The sequence below is a fragment of the Vigna unguiculata genome, chromosome 8 (assembly GCF_004118075.2).
Source record: "Vigna unguiculata cultivar IT97K-499-35 chromosome 8, ASM411807v1, whole genome shotgun sequence".
In the NCBI taxonomy this organism is placed as follows: Eukaryota; Viridiplantae; Streptophyta; class Magnoliopsida; order Fabales; family Fabaceae; genus Vigna; species Vigna unguiculata.
Window position 1 is genome coordinate 31,866,605 of NC_040286.1, and position 20,595 is coordinate 31,887,199.

Sequence of the window (20,595 nt, forward strand, 5' to 3'; positions counted from 1 at the left end):
TACAATATTAGTTAATCCACTGATAAAATGAGAACTTTTTTATCGTGACATTTTGTTCAACTAAAAAGAAAGTTTTTTTTTCCACTTTCCATCAAAATACATTTCATGAAAAAATATAAAAATTTCGAAAAATTGTTTTTTAGAGTGTTATTTTCTAAATATTCTCCAAAAAAATTTTAACATTTGAAAACTTATTTAGATTTATGAAAAAAATATTATGATATGATGTTATTTCAATTGTTAATAACTCATTAGAAGTTAACAAAAATAAGATGAGAAAAACTAGAGACAGAAAAAAGAGTTAAGATTTTTTATAAAATAATCTTATGGAACATGATTTTTTTTTGAAAAATAAGTCATTAAAAGAATATATTTCTTTAAAATACTTTTTTTTTCTATTTTAAATATATATTTTAAAACCTAGATGGTTTAATCTTTCAGGGTCTAAATGTAATAGACTACCTTTGTACTTTTGTATTTTGACAAAAACAAGTTTTTGCAGTACCTGAAAATGTAATAAAATTTCTTTAATTAATGATACATGCACCTTTATTTTTTAGCAAATAATGATTGAAAATGATAATTTAATAATATAGTCGAGAACGGTTTCGTGAGAATATTTAAAAATTTGTTAAAAAGTTATCATTAACCTAAATACTCAATCAAATATTTAAATATTAAAGACAAATAACTTTTAATTATCATATTTAAAAAGTTTCAATTATCACTTACTTTTTTTTAGAAATGGAAATAAAAGTGATTCAAAATAAAATAAAGACAATAGATTAAAATTGATTGCGTGTTAAAACAAAAATACCAAATATATAAATATAAATAATGATAAAAGATAAGTATCCATACATTTCTAAACAATTAAATTTAAAAAATTCTTAAATATCATATTCTTAACAATATATACAAATTTATTAATTTTTCGAGGCGTTATGGAGTTTTTATTACGCTATTAACTATATAAAACTTTTTACAATCGGGAAAAATTAAACTCTTTTCTGTTGTTTGTGTGTGTTATCTGTTAATTTTGTTTTTTAAGCTCTACCAAAAACTAGTGACAAAAACGCCACGGATAATGCAAATACAGTGTTGTAATTGAGTGATGAAGTGATGTCAAACTTAAAAAGCAGAAGGAAACGCCCACGTGTATTTTTTTTTCCACACATGAGAGTGCCTCTGTATCTGTGTTCTGTGTCATCATCTTCTACTTAATTACCCTCTCTCTCTATATTTGTCTCTCTCTGCCTCCGATCTGTCTCCAACGACGCCGTCTCGATCTTCTTCCTCTGCATCGTAACAGAGCGCGATGGATGAGACTTCAGCTCTCATCGAAGCCATTCTGAGGGAGCAAGAGGAAGAAGAAGAAGCTCACAGAAGAAGAACTCGCACAACGCAAAACACCGCCGCTAAAAACAACACTGACGAATGGCAAACTGTGTCGTATCAGAAGCGAAACCGCAACAACAAGAAGTCCTCCTCCAAGCAGCTCCTCGCCAACGATAATTTCGCCGCCGATCATTCCTCTGATGTCTTCAGCTCCGTCGAGCGGCATTCCGAAGAGCGCCGCCGCCGCCTCCTCGAGTCTCAGATAGCTGCCGCTGCTGTGGCGGCGGAAGCCTCTCCGAGCAGATCGAAGCAGCATTCCGACGACGAAGACGACGGCGATGCGGAGCCGGATGCCGGCGCCGTCCAGAACGGTTCTTCCGAAGTGAAGAAGGCGAAGCAGAAGAAGCCGAAGAAGCCGAAGGTGACTGTGGCTGAAGCTGCTTCCAGAATCAGCGCCGATGAACTCGACACGTTTCTCGCTGAAATTACCGTGAGTGTTTTGATTTCACTACTGATCTGCTGTAATTGCGATTCGTTTTTGTTAGCTGTATGTGATAGATAAGATGAATCCTGTTTGCGTAGGCTTCATATGAATCGCAACAAGATATTATGATGATGCGATTTGCTGATTACTTCGGTCGCGCTTTCTCGTCGGTGAGTGGAGCTCAATTCCCGTGGCTGAAGACGTTCAAAGAGTCCACCGTTGCGAAGATTGTTGATGTGAGTTGTTTCTGTTCCTTTTTATTTTTTAATCCGGATTAAAAATTTGGAACCTAAGTTTTATGGTTTTGTGATGCGCGTGATATATGGTAGTATGGTATAGAATTTTGAATTCCACGAGTGAACTCGATCTGATCATTGTTGTTTTGTGTTGTTTGTGAAAAATGTCGCTGATTTATGTGTCTTGAATTTCTGTAATGATCATCCTAATGCATCACTTTTTTACAGTCACTGTTGTTTTTGATGGTTTGGATGCTTTGTGGTCCTTGGTCGGTGATAATTGTTAGTGTTTCTTATCATTTTTTCCTTTCTCAACAGATCCCTCTTTTGCATATTTCTGAGGATGTTTACAAAATATCAACTGATTGGATCAGTCATCGATCATATGAAGCCCTTGGTTCCTTTGTGATATGGTCGTTAGACAGCATTCTTGCAGACATTACAAGTCATCAGGGAACTGTTAAGGGATCTAAGAAGGTCGTCCAACAATCATCATCGAAATCTCAGGTACCCTTTGAAATCACACCATGACTTTATGACAATTTGTCGTGGTTCTGTAAGGGTGTTCTATTTCTTAAATTTTTGTGTTGATGAGGACATTACTGCGTTTTTCTGCATTTTTATAGCACGGAAATAAACTTTGCATCTTTGTTGATTTGTGACTCCATATGAGCAAGTATCTCTATCTTAGAGATGGTATCTGCATTGCTGGCACCATTTAGTGACTTAAAGCTGGGTTGGATAGTGTTGTTCTAACCTTTTTGGATGTCATCGATAATGATAACTTTTTCTGAATGTTGATGAATTTCAATACTTATTTTAATTACCATTGAATTTTTTTTAGTTTGTTTAACAATTTGTTTTCTATTTAATATGAAATATAGAAATATTCAAATAAAATGACCATTTGTCAAGTAGTATTAGATTTGATATTTTTCTTATGGTTCCTTAGTTTTGTTAGCACTAGTGAATGACTAGTTTTTCAAACGGCACAAATGTTGGTTAATTATTTAATGTTTCCTATGAGTCTGAAATGCATTAAGATTTAAGGATCGCAAGGATGTAGGGGGCAAGTTTGGACGTGGGGTATACCTTCTCAGACAGTGATCTATTACAGTCTGATCCTCAGCTTTGAATGGTTGTGCATCTGATTTTCTGTAAATGTAGCCAGATATCCATCTTAATAAGGAGATTTCGTAAATGTGGCCCTTTCAATAAATTCATTGGTGTTCTAGGATCAACTTGACTCATGTCAGACTTTTTCAATGAAATTTGTATATTTTTTTTTTAGTTTTTCTACTTATTGATGATTACAATATGCCCTCCAAATTTGATTGAATACTTATAAACTCGTTGAAATATTAGTAAAAAAAATCTTATAATGTTATTCTAATTCTGTAACTTGTTTACATGAGTTATAATTCATTCATTGAATATTTGGTGTGAATATCGTATATTACTTGAACTACAGGTTGCAATATTTGTGGTTTTAGCAATGGTGCTTCGACGAAAACCTGATGTCATGATTAGTTTATTGCCAATAATCAAGGAGAGTCAAAAATATCAAGGACAGGATAAACTCCCTGTGTTGGTTTGGGTGATAACTCAGGTAGCCTTTTTCAACATGATATAGTGCCCCCATCCCAAACACATAAAATTTGTTATATGGATTTGTAACTGGATTAGGATTTGTGTAGGCTTCTCAAGGAGATCTAGTTATGGGGTTGTACTTGTGGGTATCCCTTCTCTTACCCATGCTGAGTGTGAAGTCTGGTGGCAATCCACAGTCAAGAGACTTGATATTACAGTTGGTTGAGAGGTTAGGAACCTCTGATTCCACACTGACTTCCCGTGATTTATTGATTGTAACTAGTGCAGAATTCCTAGCTGCTCATTCTTGTCTTCAATGATCTATCTTCATCATTCTTTCTTTTTTAACAGAATTATAACATTTCCTAAAGCTCGTTCTATTTTACTAAATGGGGCTGTCAGAAAGGGGGAGCGTGTTGTGCCCCCGTGGGCACTTGATTCGCTATTGAGAGTTACTTTCCCTCTTCCTTCTGCCCGGATAAAGGTAGAATTTTAAGAGAATCCTGTATATTTTCTAATCACTTGCATTAAAATCATTGGTTTAGCTGAGATACTCATCTGTAGTTTTATATATTTTATTTAGGCCACTGAAAGATTTGAAGCCGTTTATCCAACATTAAAAGAAGTTGCCCTTGCTGGTTCCCCTGGAAGTAAAGCAGTAAAGCATCTTGCGCAACAGATACTTAGCTTAGCAATTAAAGCTGCGGGAGAAGGTATTTCTAGTTAATGTTGATGGCCATAACTTTTTTCCTTTGCAGATGTAATTTATGTAGTGCTGTTACGCAGGGGCAACAATACATTAAAGATAAAGTTAATATTTTATTTATAATATAAATGTATATTAATCTAATTCAATTCAACTCTTTTTTGTGTGTAAAAAATCCTATAAAAGAAACCAAAAAGAATAAAAATAAAAAGAATGTGAGGAAACCTTTTTTCTTCCACGAAAAAGAATACTATATATATATATATATATATATATAATCAGAGCATTTGGGGTAGTCCAACCCATTTACAAAATATGTAGGGGTAGAAGACTTTAACATTTAGCATCTAAAGATCAATTCTTGCTTCACCAAAACTACAATACTTTCCCGTCCAGATATAACAAGGAGAGATATGCTTTCCTACACTACTTCCACCTTGCATTTAGATGATATTAGTTGTGTATCATATTTACAAAATGTGTGGAAACTTAACATGGTTCCAAAACTGGGCATCTAATATTCAAACTGAACTAAAGGAATAAAACTAAAATAGGTACATCCATCAATGACCTATCTCAATTAATCTATAAATATAAAAAAGGACATCAAAGCAATAAAGGGACGACCTCAAGCCCCTGGATTCATGGTCTCTTCTGGTGAGGTCTCTGAAAATAACACTAAACAAATGAAACCTATAATCCTGTATATATATATATATATATATATATATATATATATATATATATATATATATATATTACAATTTACTAGTTATTTGCTTTCTGTGCTGTCTCTCGAGTATTTAAGTATTTATTACTAAAAGTTTAGAGTGCTGGTGTTGTAATTTTGTTTGAAAACTTAAATGCTTGAATCTTTTACAGCTAATCCTGACCTATCAAAGGAGGCAAGTGACATCTTTATTTGGTGCTTGACTCAGAATCCTGAGTGTTACAAGCAATGGGTGAGTAGTATAAGGGAATGCTATTTGACAATTTATTTTCATTCCTTTCCTACACTTTTTCCCTTGGGACTCCTTTCGTATTTACTAACACAAACATGTGCTTTATACTGGAAACAGGATTTGCTTTATATGGATAACCTTGAAGCAAGTATTGTTGTATTGAGAAGACTTTCTGGTGAAAGGAAGGAATACTTTGTCAAACATACTACTCTTGATCCTTTGAGGGAAACTCTTAAGAGCTTTTGTAAAAAGGTAAACTATTTTTATTTTTAGTAAATACAGTTGCACACTTGCACAATGTTTTGAGACACTCAACCTTTCTAACTGTACTGCTGCTTTTTATGTAAACTTTAATGAACACATTGGTGTACACATTGAAGCTTCTTCTGTAATAATTTTGGATAAATGACTTAATTGAGTGCTTATTAAATAAGAGTTTGTCACCAAGAGACTCATAAACCACCTTCTGTTATTTTGTCCACTTTAGTCTTCTGTTTTTCCTTTGATATACTAGCAGAGGTTTTGGGTTAGCTTGTGGCTGACCTTGATCATCTTTCCTAACAATACGTACCCCCCAAACAGAACTTTGTCCTCAAGGTTGAAATTCAGAGATTGTTGTTGTATATTAGTTCTATCTTCCTACGTTGCCTCCTCTGGCGATGTATCTTGCTATTGAATCAACAATTGATGTACTGATTGTAGTCCTAGTTCCCGATACTTGATATGATCATAATCCAGTGGAATGGTCTTGTAATCCGACTGGCAATTCTGCTTCTACTGGATGATCTTCTATTGCCAACTTGAGATGAGAAACATGAAAAATTGGGTGAATTCTGGCCTGCACTAGAATCTGTAACTTAAAAGCCGCTACTCCTATTTGCCTGATCACTTTATAGTGCCCATAGTACCTGGTTTCTAGTGTTGGGTGCAGTCTTGTAGGCATTGAACTTGGTCTATGAGGACGAATTGTTAAATATACCCAATCTCCCACCTTTATTTTAGATGTTACTCGATGAGCATTAGCAAATCTTGTCATGTGATCCTGCCCCTTTCTTTTTAATTAGAATAACTGATCTTGAATAGGGACTATATCCTGGCCTAATAATTCCTTGGACCAACATATCTTTAACTTGTTTTTCAATCTCATTCTATTTAATGTAAGAATATATGCAGGGTCAAACATTCGCTGGATCAACCCTTGTCTTTATGAGAACTTTATGGTCAATTTCTCTACTTGGCGGCAAACCTTGGGGTTCCGCAAAAACATGTTGATACTGATCTTAATATTTGTTGTAGTTGCTTTTTCTCTTCAGTTTCAATCTGTCTCGGAATATTTGAATTTGCATCATCCTCGATTTCCACCACCTACAGTAATGGCGTTACCTCCACCGCTGTTACCTTCATTAATGCTTGAGAAGAAGCCAAGGTTCTGTATAAGCCTGGGTCTCCTTGACTTCTATTATGTCCCTGATTTTCAAACGTCATTGCTAAAGTTTTCCAATTCACTTCAACTAACTAGACAGTAGCTAATCATGCTTTTCCTAAAATCAAGTCCACCCTTGCCATCTCAAACAAGAAAGTTTTCCAATAATGCGTACTCTCCCATCATTACTGCAATATGTTTGGAACAACCTTGTTCTCTTTTTCTATTCCCACCTCCTAGCCGCACTACATAGTACTAAGTTGTACTAATCTAGAAGAAATAAAATTGTGACTCACGCCACTGTCAACTAGAATCAACACCTTTTTTCCTTGAATTATTTCTTCCAATTTCATATTTCGGGGTTAAGTCAAACCAGCAGAAAACAAGTTAATTTTCTGAACCCTATTCTTCATCGTCACTAGTTAATTTTGTAATTTCCCTTCTTCATTAGTATGCTCATCCTTTGCTAAAATTACAATCCTCGGACTATTCTTTGGACATCTGCGTCCATGTTACATGTTTTTCCATGTCGGAAACAAAACTTCTGATCCCTGCTTCTAACATATTCTAGATATGGTAAATTTCGCTTAGTGCGACTTTGTTGTTTGGTTTCGTCAATTTTTGTCTTCTGGTTATGAATGGCTATCATGGTTGTAGTTCCTCTTAGTGAACCTTTACTTTGATAAGTGTGGACCTTGGTTCCATACCAGAGCTATCACTCATCCACCACCATGGTATCTCGAATTTGCCACTGTGTTATGATTTTGGGCCTTCCCAAAAATCTTCGCTTATTCCAAGTCACAAGCTAATTCCTTATCTCTCACCAATTCCTTTGGATCATGACTGTGAATATTGGCTATAATATCTTGTTAAAACCCGTCAAGAAATACCCTAACAACTGATCATCTGAGGTCAAAGATGCTTGTACCACTAACGACTCATTCTTTCTAGTCGTATCACTACTGATTGGTCCAATAATGGAACCAAGGAACAGTGTTTCCTCCATGCTAATGAAAGCCAATTTTAGTTTTCCATCCAACCTTAAGGTTTGTTTCCCTCGAACATGGGTAATTTCACCTTCTTCTAATGGTGCTCACCATCTCCCTCTGGTTTGAGCATTTCACTTCCCACTGCAGTTTCATGGCCGATTTGTTATCCAATATGAGTGATGCCTTGCCTTTGCATCCAGTCTTTAAGCAAATCTTTGATCCGGTCGATGCCTTCTCGCTTTTCATTATTTCGGCTCTGATGCCTTCTCGCTTTTCATTATTTCGGCTCTGTGTACCCGTTGTTCACCGGTTGTCTTCTTCAACATTTTTCCCATTGATTTCAAAGTAGAAAACCTGGTTTCTTGTTTATCCATTGTTTTCTTTTGAACCCGGCAGGTTGAACCAATTGTTAGAAACTTTAATTGAATGAATATAACGAGTACAGAGGCTCTACAAAGGAAGCTGCTCTCCTTTTGGACAAGGCCTATCCTTGTCACAAAAATGTAATCTTTTCCTATCCTCACAAACCCTTAAGTGCTCTATCCATACTCTTCCTCTCTAGCTGTCATAACTGACTCAACAGTCCTAACCATCTTCTGTTATTTTGCACAGCACCGTCTTCTATTTTTCCTTTAATATGCTAACAAAGGTTGTGGCTGGCCTTGATCCTCTTTCCTAACATCATAACTCATTAAAAGAAGCTTACAAAGGGGCATCATTAGCCACTTTCATATGATTAATCCAACACCTTAAAAATTTTCCACCTAAGTATTTGAATGATAAGCCCAAAATGCTCTGTAAAAGTTTTTTCCAAAGGCTCCCAAAATGGGTTAATTGATTTGGCAGCAATAGTATATTTAGGCTGTTTAATCTCTTGCAGCATATCCTAATGTTTCTTAACACGTTCTCAAAATCCTTAGGCGAAGTGACATTGTTCCAGCATCATTTAGAGAATGGACTTATCTTGAACCTAATTTAACTACATATTTTAATCTTATGACATCTCACTCACTCTGTCTTTGCAGAATGAGAAGGCGTTTGCTAATGTGGATGACGGTTCTCGCCATGCATTATTAAAGGATGCAGACAAATACTGCAAGGTGATTTTGGGACGATTGTCTCAAGGCCATGGATGCGTGAAGAGCATGGCAGTTTTTTCTGTTGTACTTGCTGTTGGTGCCGTTTACATGTGCCAGAACATGCATCTATGGGATTATAATAAACTGACAGAAATGTTGAACCTGTCCTAGGTTGCCAGAGTTATCCTGTGGCTTAGTCGGTGCTTATTCCCAGCGTGAATCACTTAAGCCAATAGTGTGAGGTGTGAGGAGTATTAATTTATTTTAGTCTTCAACTTAGTGAAATCAAACCAAAATAGGAACAAAAGCATGGAAGCTTGTGCTGCCCATTTATATAGGTGTTGATGTGTGTTCTCAAATTTTAGGTCAATTTGACAATTTTTTATTAAGAAATTTTATAGTGGCTTGTTATATATTGATTTTCAGATAAAGTGCCAAATGGCTATAGAGAAATGCAAATGAAGGTGAAATTGAGTTGTGCTTGAATAATATATTTATTTGCGGTCTCATAAAAGAAACTTCAACGTGCAGTTAGTATTATCTTTTGTTTAAAGCATTGACAACTTAAATTTGTTTGTATTTGGAATCATGCATTTATATTATTCTCATTACCTTTGAGACTTGAAATATTATTAGTCATATTATCGCTGCCATGATGATTTATTTATTGTAGTCCTCTAGCGTAATTTTCACGTTCCCGTATTTCAAGCTTAATAAGTTTATTACTTATCAGTACTAGCAATATAATAACTTTATCAGTACTAGTAATTCAATTGTATTATATACCATTCACCATGTTTTGAACTTAATAAGCTTTTTGTTAGTTTTAAGAATACATTCATAATAAGGTACCAAGAAAAAGTGATAATGATGAAGATTAAATAATAAACTAAGATCAATATGGAACTTTGGATTAAGTAAAAATAAATAATCAAGAATTAAAGCCATAATTTAACACCTGATTTTCATTATCTCACCATTACGTCTTGATACTAAATTAAGACATAGTTGTATATATTTACAGTAAAGTGCATGTTCACTCACACGTGGATCCGTACATGAAAACGTGATTTGGGGGAACGTAGAAAATAATAAAAGGAAATGTGTGGCCCACGAAAGGTAATCATACCATAAACAGAGTGATAAAAGTGTCGTGCAAAACTAGTTTCAGCATTGGTCCCTACTTCAATTTCTTATATTTATTGTATTTATTATATTTCGAACCACTCTTGTGAGGATTAACGATTGTACATTGCAGGAAACAATGGAGAAATGGGGGAAAAAGGGTAATTAAACAGTGATAAGAAGAAAAAGAAGAATAAGGAGCATGTTGGTGAGTTGACAAAAGGGAATAAAAACAAACACAACAAAAGATATGGCGCTGTTTTCGCTCACTTTCTCATGCAACTTTTTCCAATCAACTCCCACCACCCTTTTCAACGCCTTAAACAACGGATTCCACTGCCAATTAATTTCTTTTTCTTCTAACTTTTCATTATTAGGTTTCTCTCTTATGTATTCCTATAAATATCCCTGCAATTCCCAACCGAGAAGTAACAAAAATTGAGATTGTTTTTCTGTAAAAAAAACTGTGGCATTCTGACTTGACACATCATAGCCATGGCAGCAGCTTCCTACAGCCCCATCATGCTTGCGCTGTCTCTGCTTCTGTTGGTGTCATTCTGGAATGTAGCTGAGGTACATTATTACATTAACAGCAACAACACCTGATCGTAAGTGCAGTTAATGATTCTCTAAGAAAGTGTGTTTGTGACGTTTGAGCAGGCTTATACGCGCAGCGGAACACTTCGGCCTTCAGGTAAATATGGAGTGATGAAAAAGATGTTGGTTTAATTTGTATTATGATGATGATGATGATGATGATGAATTTGTAACAGATTGTAAACCGAAATGCACATACCGTTGCTCAGCAACTTCACACAAGAAGCCATGCATGTTTTTCTGCCAAAAGTGTTGTGCCAAATGCCTATGCGTTCCTCCTGGTACTTACGGCAACAAGCAACTCTGTCCTTGCTACAACACCTGGAAGACCAAGGAAGGACGACCCAAATGCCCTTAAACCCATCAAACTTCTTTCGCAAGTTATGATTTTATTTTCATGTACCAAATGGAATATTTGATTTAATGTTCAGAGTATTATCCCTTCTTTTATTTAAATTCTATATTCTGATTGACTTAAGTATTAAGAGGGTACTTACTTTCGGACATCTTAGTTTGGTCTCCATTCTTAATAAAGTGTCAATTACATGTTCTAATTTAAAGAATTGCTTTATTAACATTGTTAACCGTGTATCACGTATCAATTACCGTTTTTCTTAGTTTTTCAATTTTTAATTTTTTTTAATTTTTTTTTTTTAATTTTTTGCTATGTATCAGATTATTAGTGTGACACGTGGCAAGTACTGTCACTACTCAAGTATCATTATTTTGATTTCAATTTAATTTTAACATATGTCTATTTGTTTCAATTTAGTCCAATTTTATCACTCTTAAGACTAAATTTATTATTTATATAAATATTATATTGATATTTGTTATTAAAAAATGACTTACAAAATTCAGTATTGAAATTTATGTTAAAATGTAGTGGTTAAAGTCATGAATAACAAAATATGAGTTAAGAATTAAAAGAATGTAATATTGTTAATAAAAATTATGAGTATAACATTTATATAAATAATAAGTTTGGTGAGGGAGACAATATTGTTCTATTTAAAAAAATGATGTTATAATATATTAAAATTTTTTAATATAAATATCAGTACTTAATTTTGTAAGTTATTTTTCATAATAAATATCAATATAATATTTATATAAATAATAAATTTCGTCTTAAGAGAGACAATATTTTTCTATTTTGAAAAAAAAAATTGAGACTAAATTGAAATAAATAGACATATGTGAGGAGTAAATCGAAATAAGGATAATGACATTTGGTAGTGAGATTGACATGTGGTAGTATGTTGCCACATATTACTATTAGTATCACATGTCACACCAAAGACCTAACACGTGGGAATTTTTTTTTTTAAATTTAAAAATATTAAAAAATAAAAAAAAAATGAAAAAAAATAGAGATTGACACATGGCACGCCATTAACGGCGTTAATACATTTTTTTATGAAAAAAGATCTAATTGAGATACTTTTTCAAATGTTGAGACGCAATTGACACTTTTACAGAGACTAAATTGACTGATCATAAGGAAAGTGAATACCATCTCACTAATTAAACCTAAGTATTATATATTATTTGAAAGAATGCATTTTATTGAAAAATATTTAAATAACTTAATTACATTCTCATAGTAAAAATAATAAAGTATATATTATTATTTTTGTTCAATTTAGTCCCAATTTTGTTTAAAATTGAGCAATTTTGTTCTTCTTGAAATTGAGACCAAATTTAATTTTTATATAAAATTTATAATTATGTGAATTTTAATATATTTAATAAAAATATTGAATAAAAAATTTAAATTTTAATATAAAAATTAAATTTGGTCTCAATTTGGAGAGAACAAAATTGGTTCATGTTTAAAAAATTGGGACTAAATTGAACAAAAATAAAAATAACGAATATAAGGACCAAATTGGATATAAAACATTGACTCTGACATATGGCATGCTGGTTTGACACGCGAATATTTAAAAAAAATAAAAAAAATTAAAAAAAAATTAAAAAAAAATCATGAAACGACACGTGGCAGTTATCCTTCATGGCCGCGGTGTTAAAAAATGACCAAATTGAACGAAATTAATCAAAATTTGGATCTATTTAAACACAAAAATAATATTAAGATTGATTTGATAAAAACTTTACAAAATAAATTTCTAAAAATATATTTTAACCTTTCTTTTTAACTCGCCGATCAACTCTCTCATTTTATTGAATCTACTTTGAGTCACTTTTGTAAAAGAAGAAAATAAGTTGACTCGGAAGTTCAAAGAGATTGATGACGGAATGAACAAATTGATTGCTGAGTTAAAAACACGTAACCTTTATTTCATGAATCCAAATATTCCTGAATGTTTATTTGTTGAGAATATACCAATAAATGTTGAATTAAATAGCTTTTGTTTTCAAATTTTTTAATTTTCCATTTTGTTGTTCATGCGTTAAAATGTTCTCACTCTCTATTATTTTGGATGATATTTACATTTTAGGTAGGCACGTTAAAATTTAAAAATATTCTAAAATAATTAACCGTGTAAGTAAAAATATTGCAAAATAAGAAATAAACCCGACACAAAAATATTGGGCGGCTACGAGTACCTAATTCAATTTATTCTGTAAGGCCCATTTAAAATATGGTAACTTTTCTGTCCTAAAGTTAGTGGGCCTAAGGCCGGCCCAACGTATAAGGTCCTAAGGTCTGCCCTAATCTCACTCTCACTTTCACTCTCACAGAAACGCAGCAGCCGTCAACCCTTCCCCTTGCTCTCACGAAAAGCTCTGCTAGAGTTTGCCCTAAGGTCCCCTTCCTTCGAGCTCGAACTCTGTCCCTGTTCACGTAAGTCACTCCTCAGCCCATGCTCCTTCCTTTCATGGTTTGTGTTCTCTGTAACGTTAGGGTTTGGTAATAAACCGCTCCTTTCTTTTGTTCTACCGTTCAGTTCAGCTGCTAACCGCCCTAGGGACAGTCCTACCTTCGTTGTGCGGGTCGGAGCGTTTGCTAGCTTAAATCCCAGGTACGGGAAGTTAGAGTTCATGTTCTTCAGTGGTTTTGGTCTGTAATGGTGTTGTTTTCGGCTTGTATGATTTAACTCTTCGATTTGGGGTATGAGAATGCTTGTATGCTGGTTTGGCTTGATTATCATGGTTGTTGCAGTGAAGGACAGTGGCGAGACCTGTAAATCTCGCCCAAGCGAGTCAATCTCGCCCAAGCGAGATGAAACAGGGAGCTCGCCTAGTGCTTTTGCACGAAAAGTCGCCCAGGCGACTCGCTCAACTTTTGAGCGAGCAGGCAACTCGCCCAAGCGAGATCCTGCGTTGCTCCTGCCCATGTTTTTGCGCTCTCGCCTAGGCGAGGGGGAGGCTCGCCTGAGCGAGCATGTCTCGCCTGAGCGAGACCCCTCAGCCTGAGCGAGATGCTGGGCGAGACAGTGCTGTGTTTTGGATGTTTGATGTTTCCCGAGTGATCCGTTTTGGTTGTGTATGATTGTGTGATGATAGACATGAATACAATGGAGCATGAAGTATATTTTTGGCATGATTCATGAATTGTGGATGAATGGGTTGGTGTGAGACTTAACATGTGAAATGAATGCGTGGTTGAAATTAAAGGAACATGGTATTGACATGAGATGAGACCCTAGACTCATGGGACGGTGATGATCAGAGGTATGGATTCAAAATGTGATGCATATGCGGAGTAAATCCCACGGATGAGTATGGAATTGTAAACATGCTTTTGATGTTCTCTTAATGTTGTTTTATGAATGTTGGTCCGTGTCAGCGTGTAATTCCTTGGGGTCTCTAGGTGAGACCTCTGGGGTCGCGCTTCAGTGGTCGGGATGTAATTCCATGGCCCCTGTTAGTGGGTGCCCATGGTGGTGCCCCATCTGTATAACTAGGTAAGGATTCAAGGTAAGGACTGCATCCTGACACTCTAAGGGGCCAGTTAGTCTCACTTAGAGCAGACTGACCCCTGTGGTGAGAGTAGCAGGAGGCCTGAAATTCATTAAGGGCTAACCTTGTGGTGAGAGAGATTTGATTCATCGTAACACTTATAACACATAGCTCGGAGATGAGCAGCTCAGAGTCGAGCAGGGGTATTCACCACAAGTGCGAGCGTCCGCTGAATCTGACCAAGTTATACGTATCCGGATGAGTCGAGTCGAGTCGTAGTGTATTGAGTGAAGAGTCATAACATGTTTGATTGTTATGTGGATATGAGATGAGGAAAAATATATTTGATTGCATGATGAATATGTTGTTGGCATCTAGCTTACCCGTTTTGTTGCATGGTTGTGATGTATGTGGCTGTTCTCTCTTGCGATGATCATCAACTTGGTTGATGGGAGCAGATGGGCGAGGTTCTCATGGGCAACAAGGGAATGGCGACTCCGCTACTTAGCCATCTGGGCTGAAGCTTACACTTCTCCTCTTCATGTCTTCTTTAGGGCTATGGCCCTTGTATTCGTAGTTTTTAGATTATAAACTCTTAGTTAAACTGTTATCCCGCTTTTGTTGGCATCGTGGTGTGCCTAGTTTTGTAGGGGTGATGTTGGGAACCCCAGGACTGCGTTATTATGCTATCTTACACGTGACGTTTCCTTTAATTGCGTTTATAAATTAAATGGGACGTTACATATTCAATTAAGACAAATAAATAAGTATCTATACTATTATACAAAAGAGGATCGATCATTTTGGTGTACATTGCTTTTTGTTAAATTTAACCTTTAATAAAAACAGTTTACCAATTTTACTCTTTAATAAACTGTAATTTAAATTTAACTATTTTTCTTTTAATTTACACTTTTTTAATAATTTTTTAAAATTTTCTTATCATTAAAAAAAACACATGCGCGTAGTTGTAATAAACTATATACATACAATCTCATGTTAACTTTAATAATTGGCATTTATAAATAAATATGAGTGAATTAAGTGTTATTTTAACTTTACTAAGAATGATATAAAATTTTATATTTTATACTTTAAACATGTTTTGAAAGTTAAATTTAAATACCGCTATTTTAGATATAAAATAAATTATGTCCAAAGATAAGTATGTATATGCTCAATACTTTCAATATTGAAAATAATTGAACGAATAATTCATATCGACAGCATAATAAAAGATTATCGGTATAATTACTTATTTAGTCATCTAATTTTTTACATTTGGTTCATTTTGATCTCCTAATTATTTGTTGGATCAATTTAGTTCTACAATTATTTAAAAAGATTTAATTTGGTTCTTTCAATTAAGTTGACTTTAACACTACGGTCGTACATAACACATGTTAAGTCGTGAAATTTTTTAATTTTTAAAATTTTTAAAATAAATTATTTATTTTTTCTAAAAATATTTAAACTGACATGTGTCAAATTACAATCATGCCACGTGACAAGCTACAGTTGTGTCACTTGGTAGTGATAATAGTTCTCTTTAATTTAGTCTTCTACTTAATTTTTTGTTCAATTTAATTTCTCTTTTTTAAAATAATCCAATTTGGTCCTCTTCAATTTGAAACCAAATTAATAAATAAGCTTACTTACAACTTATATATACATGTTAAAATAATTTTTTTGAATTTATACATCAAATCACTCCACCTAAATACTCAAATTATTTTATTTTTTACATTTTTACCCTTCTAAATTTTTACACTTTAAATTTTTTACATTTGTAAGAAATAAAAATAATTTGAATATTTAGTTGGAGTGATTTGATGTATAAATTTAAAAAAATATTTTAACATGTTTATATAAGTTAATTAAGCTTATTTACTAATTTGGTCTCAAAGTGGAGAATGCAAAATTGGATCGTTTTAAAAAATAGAGGGACTAAATTGAACAAAAAATTGAAACAAATGAATAAATTGAAAACAACTACTACCATTGTCATGTAACACAACTGTAACCTGCCACATGGCATGAATATAACCTAGAGTTGTCAAAACAGGTAACCCGCATTGGCATGGCTCGACCCACCACGGGCTGGTCACTTAGTGAGTCAACCCAACCTGACTCACTTATTAGCGAACAAACAAAATTTGGACCCGACCTGGCCCACCACAAGTTGGTGGGTTAAACGGATTGATTCACTGAGTCACCTAATTAAAAAAATACATTCTCTTCAATCTCAAAAACACTAAATTATAATTCTAATCAAAATCCAAATAAACTTCAATAGAATTCAAATGCAATCCAAAAGGATGTTAAACTCCAATTGCAAACCAAAATCACAAAAATACCAATGTGTTGGCTAAAAAAAACAACTTTACCCGACCCAAATGCAAAGCCCACCATAATAAAAAACACTTGTGTGACTCTTTATTTGCGGGTTGGTAAGCTAACCCGACTCATCACGGGTTCAACCCGAGTGAGCCGGGTTTTAAGTGAGTAGGGTCAAAAATTAATCCATATTAAAATTTGTAAAATAATTTCAATCCAACCCGACCTGAACCCGTGGTAGACCGGGTTGACTCACGGGTTCCAACCTATTTTGACAACTCTACTATAACATGACATGTGGCAATTTACATATATTTTTTTAAGAAAATAAAAAAATAAAAAAATTAAAATCTCACAAATTGACATGTGACATGTAAAGACACAATGTTAATGTTAACTTAAGTAAGATAATCAAATTGAACCTTTTTAAATAATTAAAAGACTAATTTATACTAATAAATAATAAAGAGACCAAAATAAACCAAATAAAAAAATTAGAGAACTAAATTGGTATTTGTATAACTATTTTGTCCAACTTTATTTCTGAAATGGATAGTATTTTGAAAGCTACAAAGATAGAAGAGATAATGATAAAAAAAGTAAATGACACAAAAGCAAAGATGGATATTTTTCAACTTCATATAAAGTTTAATTATAAAAAAAGTTAGTTTCCACAATTACCTCCGGGTCCTCCAAACTGGAGAACACTTCCAAAAAACTCTCCTTGATATCCAAAGTATTTAACACCAAAACACTCAGTTTTGTCACTGAAAGGTAAAATTTGATTAGGTTTTGGTCCAAAAGTGCGTCCTGAAGCATCTTGAATTAATGCAGATCTAAAATAGCACGCATGAGAACTGTTTCCATCCGCAAAATAACCAGATCCCATTGGAGGACTAGGAGTACCAACCTTAGTTTTTGTTCTCCCACCCCACCCTACAAACTCTGCTGATCCTAAGTTCGAGAACAATGCTTTTGGATAATAACCGATGTTTATATTTCCCAAAGTTATCCACCAATTTTTTGTCACTGAATCCTGAAAACACATGTCACCTTTTTCAAAATCAATACTAATCATGCATTTAAGAGTCATATTTAATCTTAAGTAAGGTGAAATTTAATAGCATAACTATTTACCTGAGTAATAGAAATGTGACTCTCATAAGTTGGTCCACCATACACAGATACATGAGGAAAACGTCTACCAAGATAAATACCACTTTCAACTTGAACAAAACCTGGACATCGAACATTATAGCATCCTGTTTTCTTGTAATTATCTGACTGTAAATTTTTAATGTTGACTTAAATTTAAAAGAATGGAATGTGAAGAGTAAAATAATGCACAATATATAACAAATAAATAAAATAAATTTTTATTTAGGAAACTTAATTATAATCTTCCTCAAGCGTTGACACTAACATTCATTTGTCCTATAGAAGAATGTGAAAGCTAATAAAAGAAAAAGAGAGGAGAAAATGGAAGTATAAATTAAGATAAAATGAAATATAAATACATCTCTTCTTACCGTCCATGATGAATAAAAGTGGGTTCCTTGATCACCATATAATTCTGGATGTATCTGGTATCAAAGAATGAGACTAATTAGAAAGTACTTTATGTTTTTATCTATCTTTTAATATTATATTCATTAAAATTAATAAATATGATATATTTTCTTCATAAAAATTTGAGTTAAAATCAATAAAAAAATATAATTAATTTTTAAAATAATTATTTAATTTAAAATTAAAAAAATAAAATATGATAAGTTTCTAAAATTAAAGATAAAAAAGAGTTTTTAAAATAAATAAACTATTTATAAAATAATATTAAGGGTAAAACTGAAATAAAGATATGTGGACACAAAAGAATATCTCTTTATATATTGTTATAGATAAAATAGTTATATTGTTTTTATTTTATTTACTCTTATTTACATCTAACATATATAGTACATGTATGGATATAATAAGAAAAAAAAATCATAAATATATTCTAAAAGTTATAAAATGACAAAAAAGTAGGTTCGATTAAATTTTAAATATTTCATAAATTTAGGTATTTTCAATTAAGTTTTTATTAGAAATTTAATTGTTTTGAATATTTAAAAAATGTCTTTAATTTTTTAAGTACCTATGTTTGATTATACTATTAACAAATTAATATGATAATTATTTTTATCTTTTGTCTTAACTCATTGGTATACTCTTGCGTTCTACCAAATTTTGGTTCAACTGAATCTTGAGAAAGGAAAAGAGTGAATGAATCAATGAGTTAAAGACGTGAAGATAAAAGTAATAATTATATCATCTTGTTGATAGTTAAAATCAAATTACGGGTATAAAACAAAAATATAATGAAATATTTTAAATACTCCATAGAACAACAATCTTTAAAAAAACACAATTAAAAATATTTAAATTTCTTTTATTGAGATTTAAGACAAATTAAATCGCTTCCATTTTTTCTCAAATAAATCATAAATGCAACCGTTACAACTTACATGCCATCCAATAGAGATTTTGTTGGTAGATTGTACGGGTCCGTTCTCAACCCATATATGAGATATTGAGATTTGACTCTTTGTAACAGTTTGAGGATTATAAATACTATTTATTCCACTAACTTTATAATAAGGACCAGAACTTTTTCGAACTGATACTTCTGCAAGCTACAAAATTCAACATATTCAAATAACTAATCAACTTAAAATATAATGTATTGGAATATACATTATAACTAATCACCAAACACAAGTACAAGAAAAAGAACAATATATTCATCATTTCTTTTATCAACTATCAATATATATATATATATATATATATATATATATATACTTATCATTGTCACTTCTACGTTACTCTATCACTGTCACGTGGTACGATGACAGTTTGACACGTGATAAATTTTTTTATTTTTTAAAAAAATTTAAAAAAATCAAAAAAATCAAAAAATAAATAAATAAAATTAAAAAAATTGAGGAACTGACACGTGGTACCCCATCTAACGCTATTATTGTACCGGAAAGGACTATATTGAGATCAAATTTCCAAAATAGAAACCAAATTGAGATGAAAAAGATAAATAAAGGATCAAATTGAGATTTAATGTTAGTCAGGCTTGTTCTCATATTCTTTGTCCAGATTCCGTGTACATAATATTGCAATATTTATATACCTGTGGTACTGTGTGTTTATTTTCTAATCCTGAAAGGTTGTTATAAATTTTTATTAATATTTCATATACTTTAGTTAATTTAAAAATGTTATTTTTCAAATCGAACATATTTATTTATTTTGTTTATATCTTCGACTTACATTCTTTAAGATCTCAAATTTTATTTAAAAAACTTTGAAAATAAAATTAATTAATTTTTCTCATGTACCGGAAATATTTTCAAAACTTATTAATAAAAATATCTAATTTTAAAATAGATAATCATAACTGTTCAAAGATTAATAAATGATATTCACTAAAACCATAAATAAAAATTTAAGACACTAAATACTATACATTAAAACCATGTAACAATTCGTCTGTAATAAATATCGTATAATGATACGGACAATGCTAATTAATGAACACTAATTAATGTATAACCAATGAGCATAAAATTCATAATTAAGTGTGTTATAAAATGAATTCTGCCTCCCATAAGTATTAATGTAATTTTATATTAGTTAAAAGATAAAAATATATATAAGTGTTATAATGATTAATAATTTATTTGATTCATAAAAATAAAAGTTAAAATAATTAAATAATATTAATGTAGTTGTAATATAATTAAATAAAATTATAATAAAAATATGAATATTATAACAGTGTTTTAGTTTAAAGAAATATAGTACA

The 20,595-nt window shown here is 32.4% G+C and overlaps 4 protein-coding genes across 4 annotated transcripts; 3 read left to right on the forward strand and 1 right to left on the reverse strand.

Annotated features, from left to right (window-relative positions):
- Nucleotides 1–1,159: 1,159 nt before the first annotated feature.
- On the forward strand, nt 1,160–9,347 carry LOC114194368. The gene is made up of 10 exons (XM_028084541.1): nt 1,160–1,828; nt 1,921–2,058; nt 2,377–2,565; nt 3,530–3,667; nt 3,756–3,877; nt 4,000–4,132; nt 4,232–4,361; nt 5,237–5,316; nt 5,434–5,568; nt 8,754–9,347. The coding sequence occupies exons 1-10, from the start codon at nt 1,319–1,321 to the stop codon at nt 8,976–8,978; spliced, it is 1,800 nt and encodes a 599-aa protein (XP_027940342.1). The 5' UTR covers nt 1,160–1,318; the 3' UTR covers nt 8,979–9,347.
- Nucleotides 9,348–10,285: 938 nt separating this feature from the next.
- Nucleotides 10,286–11,089, forward strand: LOC114194369 (protein RSI-1-like). The gene is made up of 3 exons (XM_028084542.1): nt 10,286–10,505; nt 10,593–10,626; nt 10,706–11,089. Exons 1-3 carry the CDS (start codon nt 10,428–10,430, stop codon nt 10,885–10,887), a joined length of 294 nt encoding a protein of 97 aa, XP_027940343.1. The 5' UTR covers nt 10,286–10,427; the 3' UTR covers nt 10,888–11,089.
- A 1,702-nt stretch (nt 11,090–12,791) lies between these two features.
- On the forward strand, nt 12,792–15,077 carry LOC114195117. The gene is made up of 4 exons (XM_028085509.1): nt 12,792–12,822; nt 13,239–13,341; nt 13,445–13,519; nt 14,858–15,077. The coding sequence occupies exons 1-4, from the start codon at nt 12,792–12,794 to the stop codon at nt 14,988–14,990; spliced, it is 342 nt and encodes a 113-aa protein (XP_027941310.1). The 3' UTR covers nt 14,991–15,077.
- A 2,323-nt stretch (nt 15,078–17,400) lies between these two features.
- On the reverse strand, nt 17,401–18,165 carry LOC114195119. The gene is made up of 3 exons (XM_028085510.1): nt 18,160–18,165; nt 17,874–18,020; nt 17,401–17,772 (listed from the first exon to the last, which is right to left on the reverse strand). The coding sequence occupies exons 1-3, from the start codon at nt 18,163–18,165 to the stop codon at nt 17,401–17,403; spliced, it is 525 nt and encodes a 174-aa protein (XP_027941311.1).
- Nucleotides 18,166–20,595: the final 2,430 nt, after the last annotated feature.